At 31.6% G+C, this 17,427-nt stretch overlaps 1 protein-coding gene across 1 annotated transcript in view; it reads left to right on the top strand.

Moving 5' to 3' along the window:
* Positions 1 to 17,427, top strand: part of LOC134684582 (uncharacterized) — a 117,196-nt gene that overhangs the window by 48,463 nt on the left and 51,306 nt on the right. Inside the window, exons 6-20 of the mRNA XM_063543877.1 lie at positions 1,328 to 1,562; positions 2,548 to 2,748; positions 3,359 to 3,659; positions 5,890 to 6,303; positions 6,631 to 6,757; positions 7,318 to 7,412; positions 8,151 to 8,336; positions 9,031 to 9,211; positions 9,911 to 10,077; positions 10,285 to 10,412; positions 12,168 to 12,420; positions 12,810 to 12,981; positions 14,504 to 14,747; positions 16,531 to 16,648; positions 16,984 to 17,165. Of these exons, the coding sequence (XP_063399947.1) occupies positions 1,328 to 1,562; positions 2,548 to 2,748; positions 3,359 to 3,659; positions 5,890 to 6,303; positions 6,631 to 6,757; positions 7,318 to 7,412; positions 8,151 to 8,336; positions 9,031 to 9,211; positions 9,911 to 10,077; positions 10,285 to 10,412; positions 12,168 to 12,420; positions 12,810 to 12,981; positions 14,504 to 14,747; positions 16,531 to 16,648; positions 16,984 to 17,165 (3,004 nt within the window). The remainder of the gene's footprint in view (positions 1 to 1,327; positions 1,563 to 2,547; positions 2,749 to 3,358; positions 3,660 to 5,889; positions 6,304 to 6,630; positions 6,758 to 7,317; positions 7,413 to 8,150; positions 8,337 to 9,030; positions 9,212 to 9,910; positions 10,078 to 10,284; positions 10,413 to 12,167; positions 12,421 to 12,809; positions 12,982 to 14,503; positions 14,748 to 16,530; positions 16,649 to 16,983; positions 17,166 to 17,427) is intronic.

Below are 17,427 nucleotides of genomic sequence, written 5' to 3'. Positions count from 1 at the left end.
ACCAAATTCTAGATAATTTAAATCGCTATTTTACCCAAGCATATTACGTTTTTAAATTTATAAATCAATTCTGGCCGTAGAATTTATAAAAATCAATTCTAGCCATAGAATTCGAAATCAATTCTAACCTGGCCGTAGAACTGATCTAGTAGACTGACGAAAGATCTGGAAAGATTTGGTCCGTTCTATGTCTAAAACTGTTCTAGGGTAGAACTGTCAGGATCAGTTCTAGGTAGAACTGTCCAAATCAGTTCTAGCTAGAACAGTTAAAACCTAGAACTGACTAAAAGGTGTCAGGCTGACAGTTCTACGTACTGTTCTAAAACAGTTCTCCTGACATATTTAATGCGAGATTACAAGTGATATCCACTGTATTTCATTTGTTTTGTAACGCATATTTGATCAATGCCTTTACACGCCTGTTATACACATGTAAGAAAAACATGCATTAAGCGCACAAAAAAATACGTTTTACATCCGTAACACATGCGTGGCATAAGGAATAGTTGAATTAACAAAAGAGAACACATGGACAATATAAATAGAAATACCGTTGCTATTTCAATTCTACGCGCTCTGATCTTTATGTTTATCAATATCGTGATTCGGTTTACTCTGGAAACAAACTCGACAGCTATGAACTTTCCAAATTGATTTTCCTATGAGTTCAGTGTTTTTGTGATTTTACTTTTTAGCTTGCAATGAACAGCCACTGAATGAAATATTTTTGGACGATAATAGTTTGGATGTGTAATAAATATTAAAAAAAACGTACACGCAAGACTTAGTTAAACAGTTATTCGGGCATTTGTTCAATAGCTTCGATCACATCAAAACTTTTAAGATACTTAATACCGTATAGCGGGTTATTTTCGCGGGGTGTAAATTTTCGCTTATTTTCGCGGATAGAACAAAATCGCCAAAATAAATTCCGCCAATTTAAAAGTGTACATGCAAAGGTAATGTTAAAAATGTTGAGTTCGCCAAAATAATAACCGCCAAAATTTTTCGTATACCTTATTCAATGAAAAACGCGAAATTTTACACCCGCGAAAATAACCCGCTATACGGTACTTCTTTACCATAATCTATAATTGGATAATTGGAAACTCGGTTTCAAGAGAAGTTGATTTTCTATCATGTCAGTACCTTACACATCTATCGTGTCTATTGTATTATATGTTAATTGCAGGAGATCTGAAAAAAACCACAAATGTATAGTTTCAGTTGTTATGACATTTACCACGACTCTTTTTAATTGGGATAAGCAAATATTCAACTGAATAATATATAAAACTATGGCATTGAATGCTTTTATCAATTTCAGAATATCTATGTACCTGAGGTTAATTCCAATCAAATTACGACTTTCTGTGTTGATTCAAGTTGAGTTTACTGTCACAATTATATTTAAAACTTTAACATATAAAAAGGTGTTACTTAAGAGAGATTTATGGGCTTATGAAGCACCAACCATCAGCGCTAAAATTGTGGATACAAGAAAAAAGGAAAATGATTATACACCACCAGAGATAAAAGAATTTGTGGACGATCCTTCTAAAGTAATTATATCTTCTTATTTACGATCGGCATCCATAACTATAGGTTAGACTAGGTTTGATAGCAATACAAAGAAAATCATAATGATTGATCTCACAGTGAGCCATTTCTTAAGGATGTCGTGACATGATTTTTTTTTAACATTCAATAGATACTTGCCTTCAAACTGTTTTGAACAGTTTGGCGAATCAAAACTTTCGCAATCGGCATTTCTCGTTTCAAAATATCAAGCGCTTATCATAATAAAAAATATCTCTCAAACTAAACGATATCGATAAAGTTTCAACACGATGTTTCGACAGATGAACAATATTAATAGCAGTTGACCCGATTACTGAGGCATGTTGAACCCACTTTTATGTTTTAATTGCTTTAATATTCGAAACCATAAAGATGTATGCTTGACTTTGCCGATATAAATTTTTCTATGAATAATGCCCAGGCGAAAACTTTCCAATGCATCAAGAATGTTTTCCCATTGAGGAGAAGTGATCTTGCACTGCCTGTTCGTATTAATCATGTAAATCAGCTTAAATCTTATAGTTACGATGTATAGGTTTAACTTCCTTTGGCAAGATATTTCCATTACACGTAACAGGGTGTTTTGTTTAATTTCATTCCCCAATTCCAGATAAATAACAAAGTTATTCATTGTTGTGCTTTGAACCATTTTTGTGGATCTACATCTAAATTCATTTCTATCCACTAAACAATTTCAAAATGTCAACATAAATGTCTAATATAATATGAAATAGCTACTTTTTCTTGAATTAGCTTGACCTTGTCAAACTAAATTTGTGTTTGGTCCATTTGTACCATTGAAGATCAAAATTCATTTATTTTAAAAGCACAGGTTTGTTCATTGTGGGAGACCATGCATAAACTGTTTAACAATACAAATACTTAAATATATTGGTTATTTCATTCATGATAATTTGACAAAATACGTTTGAAAACAGCTACTCACTGTAAACATTTTGTTCATAGAGACGAAAACGATCATCAGGAGGGTGCATAGTAAGACAGATAGCTGACCAAGATTACACAGAACCTCTTTTTGAAGTATCAGTCAGAGCAGAGGATGATAAAAGTGATGTTACACTTTACCTGAATGTAGGAACACGCCCTGGCGGTGTTGATGTGTTGAATGAAAAGCAGCTTGGTGGTCCCTCGACAATAATTAATGATGTAAGGTTTAAAAATGGTCAGCTGAAATTAGAATTACGTTGCTGAATCACATGTTGAGTCGTCATATGCATCTACTGCTATAGAAAACACGAAAGCTGACAAACCTGTTATCAACTAATTTGCATAAGGTCGCATAGCATGTCATTGAGGAAAAGAAAATAATATTATCAAATTTGAGATCAAATGTTGTTTGATTAAACGGATAGACATAAAGGATTCACGAATCGCAACAAAATTATAAAGAGTTAAAAAACAGTACTTAATAATTTCTTCATAACCTCCTTAAAATATTTCTATACTTTAAGTTTGAACGATATTGTTACTACTGCTAAAACAAATATTCTAATATAGTATCAAGGTGAGGTAATTAGATATAGGAAGATGTGGTGTGAGTGCCAATGAGACAACTCTCCATCCAAATAACAATTTTAAAAATTAAACCATTATAGGTTAAAGTACGGCCTTCAACACGGAGCCTTGGCTCACACCGAACAACAAGCTATAAAGGGCCCCAAAATTACTAGTGTAAAACCATTCAAACGGGAAAACCAACGGTCTAAATTCATTATAACCAATGTTTGTTTTAAAAATATAGTCATCTTTATTATAGAGGTTATCAGAATCAGGTGTTCCTTTGTATTTCACTGTGATAGCCGAAAATAGTGCTGGCATGAGATCCAGAACATCATGTTATTTACCGACATATGATTTGACATTACCGGACGGAGGTTTTCGAGAAGAATTTATAACGTCAAGCAATCCTGATGAACTTAAAGCTGCACTTAAGATAAGTGAAGATTCAGAAATCTATCATAAAATGTTAGGAGTTGGGTACGGAAAAGATATTTATGGAGATCAGATTATTCGCTGGAGTGATGTTGTTCTGCAGGTTTACAGTCATGGTAGCATTGGTATGAATAACAAGCATCACCAATAAAACAAAATCACGAAAAAAATGATACATGAAAAGAAACATTTTGTTTCATTATAGTAGATAAGGATTTATGAAAAATGTTCTCTGTCTCGGTATATCATATAATTTTTTCACCATTTCGAAGAAAGAAACTACTTTTGATCAAACAGAGGTCGTGTACCTCTGTTTTCTGTACTAAAATTAGCAGCTTGAAATAGAAACCACCATATTTTACAGGTATGTCACTATTCTAAAAGAAAATATTGATAAAAAAAAACATTCTTTATCGTAATTATTGATACAAAAGTCCTTTATTTGATTAATTCATCAATAGAAATAGTATATTGTGCATACAGTTTCTTATGTAGAAAATGGTGGATTAAACCTAGTTTTAAAGCAAGCTAATCCACTCACTTGTAAAATTCCATTATATTGACAATCAAATGTGAACAAAACAAGCAGGGGCCTGTTTATCGAAACTGTCCTAAGATCAGTCCTAAGAATTTCTAAGGATAGAAGTTAGGACTGACTTACGACACGTCTCAGGATGCACATCAACGGTATATCAGGATTATCTTATCTTGTATTTCCTAAATTTTGGCGTAAAAGAAAATAGCATATGAAAAATGAAAAAAATCGAAAATATTGAGTATAAAGATAATAAATTTTATAATCATGATAATTGTACATTAAAAATCTATGAATCAAAACATACAAAACAAAATAAAATTACGTTTTTATATAAGAATTGAACAGACTAATTGTAGAGAGTTAAAATTAAATATGTTATCGGTAAATCATTATATGCTTTGAGAGAGCTGAATTCGAAGTGTCACGGTTTCAAACATAAAAATTTAAAGGTTAATATCGTTCATCTTTCATATAAATACTGAGTACTTTAGTATATGAGCATGAGACGAAATTCGAATTTACCGATGCAAAACTACAGACTCCCCTGGACGACATCGCAAAAAGCTAAGCTATGCTTTATGGTATAAAATTGACAAATATTGTTACCAAGGGTGTTGAAAAGAGGGATTGGGATTTTATATGCTACCATTTGATTTTTATGGAGGTGGAAGAGGGTAGGATAAAAATTGAAAAAAGTAGGATGAGCAACTTTAAAAAAAAGTGGATGACAACATGGTCAGGATAAACTACTAAAAGGTAGGACCGAATAGGGTGAATTTGTGTTAGATAAAAAGGAAGGACTGAGATAACAAAAAAGAGTAAGACAATATACGTTATCCTATGCCCCCTCCCCCGGACCACCCCCACCTCCCCCAACCACCCATAAAAAAGAAAAAATTCCATCCCCAAAAAAAACCCTCACCTTATTTATCTAATGAAACCAATAAAGACCATATTTGTTAATAAAAGGACCATCCTAAATATATCCTAGAGTTAGGACCATTTTAAGATACCAAAATTGGTATCCTAACGTTTGGAAAATTCCTAGTATTTTCCGAAGTTGCGACATGTTTGATAAACCCATTTAAGACAAATAAGTCGTCTTAGGACACGTCCTACTCCTAGAGTGCTTCGATAAACAGGTCCCCGTTCTAAAGATAAAAATGTCACAAAATGGGTTACAAAAATAACAAGCAGTCAACATGTTTTTAGATGTAAATCTTAAAAAACTTTGTTAATTAGGAAAAAAACAAAATTGGATATAGACAAAGCCCATCGACAAAAATAAGAGACAATAAATGACCAGAGCACACTCACAGAATGGTAGGGTGTAAAGTTGCCGAGCCACGCGAAAAGCATATTACCAAAAATGAACAAAACAGTAAAGGTTTGAGATATATTAAGACAAATGAAGAACACCATAACATGTTATTAAAATGATAACCAATGCCAGCACCTAGAATTTATACGTTAAATCAGAAACGTTTGAATTGTTAAAAACAGCATTTGTATTTCTGAACAACGAATAATAACACAACATTTTAGTAGATTAATTTAATATTCGGTACCAAAACCGAAAGATCTTGGAGAGTTGTTTATTTCAGACGATTTCTCAAAATTATCCTCGAAAAGAAATTTATTTTTTAATGAAAAACTTCACAACCAAATTTATCCCATGGATGGCAAACACTAACTCTGCTTACATAAAACATACAATGACTGTGTTTATCAAAGCTTCAATTTATGGCGAGTTTTCTAAAATTAAGGTTCAAACTTATTTTCTTGTTATGACTTTTCTAAGCTTGAATATTTTTTAGGTGATGACCCTTTCAATCATAAGGTCCTAGAAAAAATGTTCACAGGAATGAGAACAGGCAGGCTAATAGGACCAAAAGCTGGTCCTGATAGGGAAACTGCCACAGAAGGAGACTGTGCCAGATACTGTGCTGACTTTCCTGTCACAAAGTGCTTAAGTTTTAATTATGACTTTGGAACTGGTACCTGTGAAGTTATGGAAGCTATTGAAAACAAAAGATATAAACTATCTAAGTCTAAACTTTTTGAACATTTTGAAAAAGTGGGCGGAATGACACAACAGTTTGTTTATCAAAATCTTTATCTGAAGCACAATTCATTAATATTTTTTAACTTTTGGGTGAAGAATGTGTTGAATTATGAAAACGTGATCAGCTCCAAAGGAATACTTATTGATCTTACAATACCAAATCCAGGTATGTCATCAGATACATACGTTATAATTTTGGACGCATCAGAACAGTGGCATTCTATTTAAATATAGCTCACATCCATATAAAGCAGGGCCAGGATAACACAGAGTTAACGAACACCAATTCTCTCTAGCGATCTTGAAGTTTTCTAAATTAGCTTTTAATAAATCTACAAATGATAAAGGGATATGAAAATTTCTACATCTCAAAAACCCTTCTGAATTCTTATTAGAAAATTTCATACTCGCTTTTAAGGTTTTTTTTTATAGACTTAATACAAATTTGTCATGTTATAATACAATTTTATTTACAGATCGTTTATACTTTCAGGATTAATACAAAATTCTACATCCGATTATACAGAGAAAGTTCCTTGTTTAACTCTGATACCTGAGCACAATAGACCTGACTGGACAATTCACTGTAGAGGGGTTAACCCTAGAGTCAAAAATCACAGGTAGATTTTAATTTAATCTCAATCTGTTTTTGGTATGCCCTTTTTTTTTTTTTTTTTTTTTAATTTGAAAGTTTAAAATAGCAATTATTTAATATATAGATAAATTCAGCATGGTCTAAATGCATAGACTAAAATTCCTTAACAGTCAACCAAATCGTGATGGCGTCCGTCAAAGGAATCCCTTCATCATGTTAAACCCTTAATACATAGTTAAGTTTGAATGGAGTTTTTTTTGGTAAAAAAAACATCTATTAAGGAAATCATGATTAGAACTGCAAGCACTGACATATGACAAAGAGATACTTACTTAAGGTAGGAGCTGCTAGAACGTTGCAACATTAGTATGAAAATTTCACGATTAGAAATCTGAAGTCATCTATTTTGTTTTAAAGTTTTGTAATCAAGCGGCCAACAAATTAAGATTGGAACCACATTTCACGGTTCATTGAACTTTGCAATATGCTAGTGTTGCCTTGGTAAAGTAAACATTATTTTGGGTCTTTTTTATTTTTATTACTGTTTTAGTGTTACATAGTTATATGGCGTACTTCTGTCCGTAGATTAATTATTGATGGACCAGGATCTAAGACAGTTTTCAATGGACCAGAACAAGAGACAGGAACATATTATACAAAAGCAAATAGATATATATCAGGTAAAAGCTTTTGCCTAGTAAAGATGTTTACTGAAAAATTGTTTTTAATAAAATTAGAACTTTATATTTTATTTGTTTTTGCCATGTCTATTTAACTGTAATGCAGTCATTTCGATTTTTAACATAATTTCTGAACCTTTTAATGACCTTGCTTCATGTGGAAAATTTGAATAAATAGACTTTTCTATTTGATCTGGAGTTGTATTCTATCACTCTCTAGTTATAAATAAGTTGAAATTTTACTACATTCGAACGGTGTAATGCTTCTTTACACATATATTTTATAGACTATTGATTGAAAAAGTTGTCAACTTGATAATATTTATTATTTGAAATATCAAAAAACAAGCGAGAAAAAAATTATATTTGATTTGCAATTTAATATTCATTTGATTTCAAACACTTATGTTTGCAAAAAGTAAAATCACAAAAATACTGAACTCAGAGGAAAATCAATTTGGAAAGTCCATAATCACATGGCAAAATTAAATAAAACGCATCAAAAACGAATGGACAAGAACTGTCATATTCCTGACTTGGTACAGGCATTTTCAAATGTAGAAAATGGTGAATTAAACCTGGTTCTATAGCGCTAACCCTCTCACTTTAATAACAGTCTCATCAAATTCCGCTACATTTACATGATGCGTTCAACCTGCTACTCTTGCATTTCATTAAACACAGAATTATCTGAATAAAATATGACTTGATGTAATTTTAAAATCTCAATGTTAACAGCAAACTGGGATGGTTTCCATGACCATGATACGGGAATCCTTGGATTCAGTGTCACAGTTGGACAATCAATATGTGAAGATTTAATCCACCCTCATCATGATCCACATTTCCATCTGTTTGATAAATCGCAATGGACACATTCTACTATGATCTCACCCATTCCTGTACCTTTTACAATACTTCCAGGTAAAATATCAAAACAGCTAACAGGGAGTTAAATAAAAGGTCTTCTATGTTAAAAGTATAACACCACTGTTACATTCTACAATTATGTACAAAATACATGTAATTGCATATTTGAGTGATTGGTTCCCAGAATTACAGAAAGGTTTTCGACCGCCAAAGTTACTTTGAAAAAAATTTAGAACCAATCCACAAACAAAAATTCAGTCTTCTGATTGATTTGTTTACCTTTAACGTTTTGCTCAGTGACAGAGATCTGTTTGGACAAAACGTATATCTGGGTCGTTTGAATGGGGTATCTCTGAGGAATTTATTTTAATCAAGAGTACGTTATTCATCAAAGATTGATTGATAGCTGATGTATGGCCTTAAAAATATTATCTTTGTCAGAAACTAAAGTGTTTTTTTTTTCTTCAGATCTATACTAGTTACATGATTCCGTAATTCAATTTGAACTTGACATGTGACTCAATGATTTTGATATTTGTTTACTCCTGTAATGTATAAGGAAGGTTTTGTTAAACTCATTTCACTGTTAATGTTAAAGCAATAAATAGTTTTTCTTCCTGAATTCAAGATCCTAAACGTTGACTGAATATGCAAAGAAAGTAATTTACACGTGGTTGAATTTCTAGGAACCAGATACTAGTATTTCAGCTTACCTCTGCTTAAGTTAAATTTGTATTATGTTTTGTAGATGGTCCATATTATATTACTGTAAGAGCATTGAACAATGTAGAGTATGGAGGACCATTAGCAGTTACTGTTTGTCATACAGCGCAATATATTGTTGATATGTCACCACCATTTGTCTGGGAACTTTTTAACATTCGATACAATGAAGATACATTTGAACTGAAAGCAACCCACAACTCAAGGTACACTTATGCATAGTTCAATATGTTACTATTGCTTTCCTTACATGTAACATATATCTAAAACAAGTTAAATGATTGACCAAAAATTAACTATGATAAATAAAATCACATTTAAGATACCAGGCTTACAACTGTATACGTCAAACAAGCGTTAAATCTTCAAAAGACTCATCAGGGATTTTCAAATAAAACTAACAGACAAACTCAACGGGCTTTTCTTATTGTTGAAAGCTATACGGTGACCTTTAGTTGTCAATTTATGTCTCTGGTGGAGAGTTGTCCCATTGGCAATCATGCCACATCTTTTTTATATTAAAAAAAACAAATTAACGTTAAAATCGAGAAATATTTTGGACTTTTACTTACAACGTTCCTGAGTTATGACACAGTTTTGTTTTCTGACAGTTAACTGCTTTCTTCTATCTGATACTATTGGGCCATTAAACGTAAGCAAAACTTGTTTGAGTGTCTATACTATATAAATCAGATAAAAACCTGACTCAAAAAGAAAAACAAAAATAAAAGTCATTCTGGTAAAGCCTTTACATTTAAATGTCGTCAGAAAATTTAACAACATCATACAAAATCTAACAATATGCAGTTCCTGAAACACAATAATCATATCTTAATTGCTGTCAGTGAGTGAATATTATGTGGATACAATATCACTTTTCTAGGTGTTTCATGTGTATATTTCAGTGACCCCGATTCTGGTTTGGAGTATAATGACTTTTGTCTTGGTTTAACCAGGAGAGATTGTAATGAATTAAGTTGGACTCGATTGGACTTTAACCCTAATATATCATACATCACACAACTGACCGATGGTATTCCTATATGGTTAAAAGTTAAAGCAGTTAACAGAGGTATGTTAGGGATTTTGAATTGAAATTTGCAAAGTGTACGTTAAATGATTAAAAATTTAACTCTAGTTAAACCTGGTTAGATGCTTTGATTAAAAAAATAATGAAAAAAATGGGTAAGGAAGAAAGTTGTGAATTTGTGCTATGAATGTATTATTTGACACAGAAAATGATATTAATTTAAATTTTCGTTCTATAATTTTGTTTCAGTGGATTTGAGAACAAAGCGTGTAGCAGATGCACCAATCATAGTAGACAAAACTCCACCAATAGCTGGACATGTATATGATGGACCTTTATATGAGACTGATTTAATGTATACAAAAGAGTCAGAACAGGTACATTTGTAAAACTGTGGTAGACCAGATAGTTATGCACTGCTACCTTAACAATGAGACAACAAGGCAAGGCTTCCTCCGCCTCATTTTTAGACTAATACCTCGAATTTGTCATACACAGTCATCTCAGTACCAGAATCTATGACAAACGAGACGATTTTAATTTTTAAATTAGTAGCAATAAACAAACTTCACCTGTATATGGAATATAAATTTCCCAACTTATTCGGTATTCAAGAGCTTGTACTTCCTACGCATACAGTGTCTGAGCAGAAAGTTGATGAACCAGGGGTATGTCAAAGAACGTGTCGTCCTTTTTCTAAAAAAAATTATCGGAAGGTACCAAGAACTTGCTGATAAATATTCCGTATCAACTTCACAAATAATACAAGATGGTCTTGAAGTATAAATTTTGCGTACTGACGTTGGTTATCATCTTAATAACTTGTTATATTATTTTTTTGTTTGTCTTTATTAATACTACATTGTACTTTTACTGTTAAGTCAGTTTTTTTTAGATATTCATTTGTCGTGACTCTTTGCTTATGCATACCATCATACTTTGAACGACAAAATTATTTTAATTATTTATATTACTTTTACTTATGTATCTTGTCATACTTTAAATGACAAAACTGTTTTATTTATTAATACTGCTTTTTCTGTTAAGTCTGTTTTTGTGATATATATTTGACGTGACTCTGTACTTATGTATCCCATCATACTTTGAACCACACAATTATTTTAATTTTAATTATAACTTTTTCTGTTAAGTCTGTTTTTTTTTGTTATATCTACTTTACTTGACTCTGTATTTGTGTATGCCGTCATACTTTGAACGAAAAAAATTATTTTATGTCTACCTGTGCGAATTTCAAACCCGCAATTTTACACCAGTACTGAAATCTTGTATCCTTTATAGGTGGATTTGCATAGATAAATAAAATCGTATAATATAAGCAAAATGAGGATGTTAAATTTGATGTATGTCTTTTTGTGCTTCTTCAGTACATTTGTTGTTTTTATAGTGATTGCGATGATAACACAGTGTTTGCTGCTGTATCCCTATTTTTGACGTTTTTACCTATTGTGTCTGTTTGTTTTGTTCACGAATCGTTGACAATGTAATGGAATTTGATGCGACTGTCATACAAGTGAGAGGTTTAGCTAGCTATAAAACCCGGTTCAATCCACCATTTTCTACATAAGAAAATGCCTGTTCCAAGGCAGGAATATGACAGTTGTTATCCATTTGTTTCATGTGTTTGAACTTTTCAATTTGCTATTTGAATTGGGACTTTCCGTTTTGAATTTTCCTCGGAGTTCAGTATTTTTGTGTTTTTTACTTTTTACAGATTTTTCTACTGAATATGTAAAACGGGAGACATCCGTTTTATAGTATTGGAAATGCCTGGAATCGAATATTTTCATTTTAATACAAACTTTTCAGATACGTATTGTTTTTAAATGTATAATAAATATCTTTAAATCTTTTTTATATAAAAAAAAATGTGATCCTATATAATTAGACGAAGATCCCTATTGATTTTAAGATTTCCATCTCAAAGATGAAACTTTTACTTCAAGATCAGCAACTTTTTTTTTTGGAAGGGGGGTAAAAATTACCATGTAAACAATACAAATAAAGGCTCACAGTTGGTATCTATGATGAGTTTATTTGCTTTGTTTGATGAAGAAATAGAAAGTTTTTTGAAAATGTTCCTGTAGCTGATTATTTATATGAACTGTTTTTAGCTTTGCTCGAACTGGCATCGCTTTTATGATCCAGAGTCAGGGATTGGCTATTACATGGTTAGTGCTGGATCAGAACCAGATATTAACGTAACATATGTTGCAAACTTGACGGAATATGATAGACGAACACATGAAGTTTGTATTGGACTAACTGCGGACAACTACCTTAAACATGGACAGACATATTACACAACTGTTTGGGCTTTCAATGCAGGAATCAAAATAAGAAATGTATCGGCGATTTCCAATGGAGGTGAGGCCATATGAAACTTTATAATGTAAAAAAAGAATTAGCATATAATTTGGTTTTCTATTTACAAATATGAGAAACCTTTGCAGACTCATTCTTTTTAAACTTTATAAGCCTGGTATTTTTTATAAGTGTACTCGTCTGAAGTTGTATGCTTTCTATTGAAGCAACTGCTATGTAGCAAGGAAATGTTAATGTATAGCAATCAATAATTAGCAAAAATGTCCAGGCCTTATACAGCAATAATTCATTTTCCATCCAAAATACGTTCAGCTATTAATAATAAGTTTTCCAAATTTGAGAGCCTCATTTAACGAAGAAGAAACCTAGAAATTTGGAAGTCAATTCACTTTTAAAGTTCTACATGGGAACACTTTTCTTATTACACACAGTTACTATTGATCTGACAAAACCTGTGCCAGGAAGTGTAATAGACGGAATTTATGAAGATTTTAGAGACCTTCAGTTTTCAGCCAGTCCTGCAAAGGTTGAAGTACAGTGGAGAAATTACACTGACCCAGAGTCTACAATTCATCAGTATGAGATTCGAGTACAGTCTTCAAAGTAAGTAAAATAATTAGTTACAGGTATCGAAATGAATTGGACTATAGAACAATGTTTGTTTACAGCCTTAATATAAAGACACTATCAAAACATCGAGAAAGCACAAAGTCATAGAGAATTAATCATTCAGGTCAAGATTCAAAAATCAGTTGAGAGAATAGCATGGTCTACTTAAACATAAATGTAGTTGACCATACTATCTAATACTGAAAACGCGTTTTGATATAACTTGAAGCATAGAAACTGTATGAAATAAAAAATTGTGAAGCTTAACGTTACATAGAAAAACATTTGCGTTTAAAGTTCTTATTTTATTAATGCAGCAATCGGGTAAATTAGAGAGTCAAAAGTAAAACAAACGAAAATACCGAACTCAGAGGGAAAAATATAGACAGAAATGCTAAGCCTCAGCAAATGGCTAAAACAAAAGCTTAAACACATTAAAAACAAGTCTATACCTGACTTTGTACAATTTTTTAGAGAGATTGTAAAATTTAGTTCACATGTTTTTTATTGGTATTATTCACTAAAAATGACACCTTACACCACGATAACGTGTGCTAATTGACAGTGACGGATTTTAAAAGTATGAACTTAATTCAGCGTCGAACAATTAGCATTAGAAATTTGTGCGAATCATTGGAAACTCTTCTATTTTATTTTATAAGCTCATATGTATTATACATGTATGTTGCTTGAATTCGCTTTTAACCTATTAAAGCCTCCTAAAGGATTACTAGTAATTTTGAAAACTATATTTGTGGGTTCATACATAACGACTGTTCATCTATTGTTTTTTATTAATCTGATTAAAGTTTCCATCATACGAAGATAAACGATGGCATATCTCGGAATCTTTAAATAAAGGATACAGTTTAGTTTGTTTCATGTATTGACTTTCATCTAAAAATTTACAATGAGAATCGGTTGAAAACAAAATTTTAGCTTATTATTTCAGCTTCCTGAGTGTGAACTTTCTTTTTATATAGCAACATTTCAGCAGATCCTTCAAATGGAATACACATTTCCCAGTTGATATCATTTCCATAAAAAAAGAGAGTTGCTGATCACAAGTGTATACTTTTTTTTGTCTTTTTGTCTTTTTCTTTTGTTATGGCATAAACAGGTTTTTTTTTCGACTTATGAGTTCGAATGTTCATCGGTATTTTTTGTCTTTCTCGTGTATAAAAAGAATATGAAAGAAAAACAATATATATATATATATCATTCGTTTTACTCGCTTTCCTTAATTTAACTTCATAAGGAACTATTGACACCGAATATTTGAAGCAACAAATGAAATAAGAACCGAACATTTAGAGTTATAACATAAAAGGACATACGGTTTAAGCAAAAAAACATCTAAATAATTACTACATCTAAGTGTATCGATGCCGTAGTTTCTTGATTATTCATAGATCAATAAACGGACATTTGTTTTCTGCTGTAAACGAAATTAACATGAAAAAAACAAATCCTCAACCATATCAAAAAGGTTTCAATAAATTTGCTATTTTTACAGTAATGGTTCAAGTGATTTTCATATAATTAGAAACTGGGTGACATTTAATAATGAAACTGAGAGTGTAAGATGGTTGAACTTTCATCTGCATCACAATGATTACATCACCTTGACACTGAGAACAACAAATGGAGCTTTAAACTCTATTATTAATGAAACGGATGGGTTTCTTGTTGATCTGACTCCTCCTGAGCTGATTTTTATGAGGGATGGTACTGATGACAAAGAAGATGCTGAATTTCAGGTGGGGTCTTTGACTTCTTTTTTGATTGATCCATTTTGTAATAAAATGTCAAAAACCTTCCAAGCACGTAAAAACGTTTACAGTCTTTATCCAAGGTTTATGTTTGCGTTAATACCATATGGGCATATGTTTTACAAGTAAAACAAGTAACTAAATCTACCACTTTCAACAACGATTCAGTAAGAGTACGACATCTTGTTATATTTACTAATATACGAAAAACATCTGAATATCCCTTACTATCCCTTTTCTAAACTAATGTTTGGTGTTTCAGGGGTAAATAAAGTGATTTTCATCACTACGTGTCCGTCTGTCCAACGTCTTCTGGCGTCCGTTACCTTTTACAAAACTTTCTCCTCAAATACTTCAGAACAAACGGCTCAATATGGCCACAGTCATAATTATGGTATCTTTATTGGTGTGAAGAACCCGATTGTCAACCTAGATGGCCGACCTGGCTGCAAATGGAACGAAATCAGGGTAAAATGGCAGTCTTTTTTTTTTGAAAAGCGTAATAACTCGAAAAAAAATAATCTGTTTAGTGTGTTGAGCTCCATTACTTGTCTCATTAAGTCAAAACTATTAGGGGATTTTTAAACCGCTAAACTATTATCAAGACAACATCTACAAGTATGTGAAATAAATGATAAAAATAAAATTATAATAGATAAATAGAAATTTAATGAATTACAAAAAAGATCAGAAAAGCCAGATCTACAAGCAACTATAAATTTGCTGATTTGTTGGTAGACTGACACTCTTTATTGGAGTGGTTACACTAAACTGAGGATTTGTTTATCTTCTTTTGTGTTTCGAGCAAAAACTGAAAAGATAGAGAGAAAAAAAAGAAAAAACGATCAGTAATAAAGGATCAACATAAAAGAGATTTTGTCGTATAATATTCTTGCCTACAATGAAAGTGTTCTTGGTTAAATATGTAAAGATACCTAGGGGAGCGATGCATGTCCTTAAGAACCTCTAACAGTATTTGCAAAAACATTCTCGTTTTTGTTGCTGACTGTAATGAGATGTTAAGTTATATAATTCAGCATAATGAATAAAATTGAGAATGGAAATGGGGAATGTGTCAAAGAAACAACAACCCGACTATAGAAAAAACAACAGCAGAAGGTCACCAACAGGTCTTCAATGTAGCGAGAAATTCCGGCACCCAGGGGGTTCGGCTGGCCCCTAAACAAATATATACTAGTTCAGTGATAATGAACGCATGTATATTTTTGGGAAAACCTCATTTGAAAGAGTTAAGTAAAACCAATATATAATATAGACAATTCAAACTGTCTTTGAAGACTTTTGGATCTTTAATAAAGAGGAATTTACCCTTCAGTAATGCCATTGTTAATGAGTTTTTTTAGAGTTAGTAGCGTTAATCCGAGCTGTCTTTCTTTTTTATATTGGACAAGTTGCTATGTACCAAAAAACGAAAATCAGATTAAAGGAAAATACTTTAGGTTTATTCTTTTTTTACTATATATGAGATAATATTTCAAAGTGGGAAATATAGAATAAAACGCTCGTGTCACATTACTTCTACACAACAACACAACGTACTGGTGAGATTTGAAATTAATATTATAATTTAAAATAGTACTTCATCCAAAATAAAGACGTTTACAAGATTTCATCAGACTGAGTGTGATCTTTAACTCAAATGTTCACAACTATCAATATTTATCAAAATGCAGTCCTAATACAATAAATAATATAGTTATGAGTAAAAAAAGTGCACCATTATATTTAATAATATAAGTGTAATTTACAGTCTAATATGACAGCATTGTCAGCACGGTTCAAGTTTATTGATGAGGAATCAGGCATTGGGCAAATTAGAGTTCAGATTTTCCAAAAACATCATGGAATCAGATCACAAATTTTACCAGGTATGGTATATTATTTCTGTTTTGCTTTCTTTTGTATCGGAATCATAGCAAAATGCAAGTTAATATAAAACACGTGATTTTTTTAATTATTTTGTATGAAAGATTAACAAATATGTATAGTAATTCAGTACGTTTCGATTTTTTTAGCTAATGTGAATTTTAAAATGTAAGTTAAAAATTCAATTTTAGAATTAAAGTAATTTTAATGCTAAGCTTTTTCTAAAATGAATGATTTTCTGCATAATAACAAAAAACCTACAGGCATGTTTAATTACTAAAGGCATGTTAAATTACGTACATTTCTTTAATATATATATGATATGTTGTTGTTTTAGTAAATCGAAGTGAATGGATTGAGGTTCCCGATGATGAATTAGAGAGTATGCAGTTTACCGTACCTGATCTGTCTCTCAAGCAAGGAGGATTCTACAGTATGAAAATAGGAGCTGTAAACAATGCTGGAATGATTGCAGCGTTTGAAACAAATGGTGTTTTGATTGATACGACTTCTCCAAAGGTTAGAAGCGTTGAACATGCAGGAAGCTTATCGTTTCTCATTTATTTAAAAGTTTACATAAGAATTTGATTATAAGGCGAATTGGTTACTTCTGTTAAACAAATAATGTCTTAGATCCATAAACAGTAGTATAACGTAAATGCCGAACTCAAAGAGAAATTAAAAACGAAAAAATATTTTAAACATTTTGATGTTCTCAAATTACTTTGCACAATTAAAATGTTTTGAATATATCTTGATATTCCAATGGTGTCTTTTTTTA

This window comes from Mytilus trossulus, chromosome 9 (assembly GCF_036588685.1).
Source record: "Mytilus trossulus isolate FHL-02 chromosome 9, PNRI_Mtr1.1.1.hap1, whole genome shotgun sequence".
Lineage (NCBI taxonomy): Eukaryota > Metazoa > Mollusca > Bivalvia > Mytilida > Mytilidae > Mytilus > Mytilus trossulus.
This window is presented reverse-complemented; position numbering and strand designations above follow the sequence as displayed.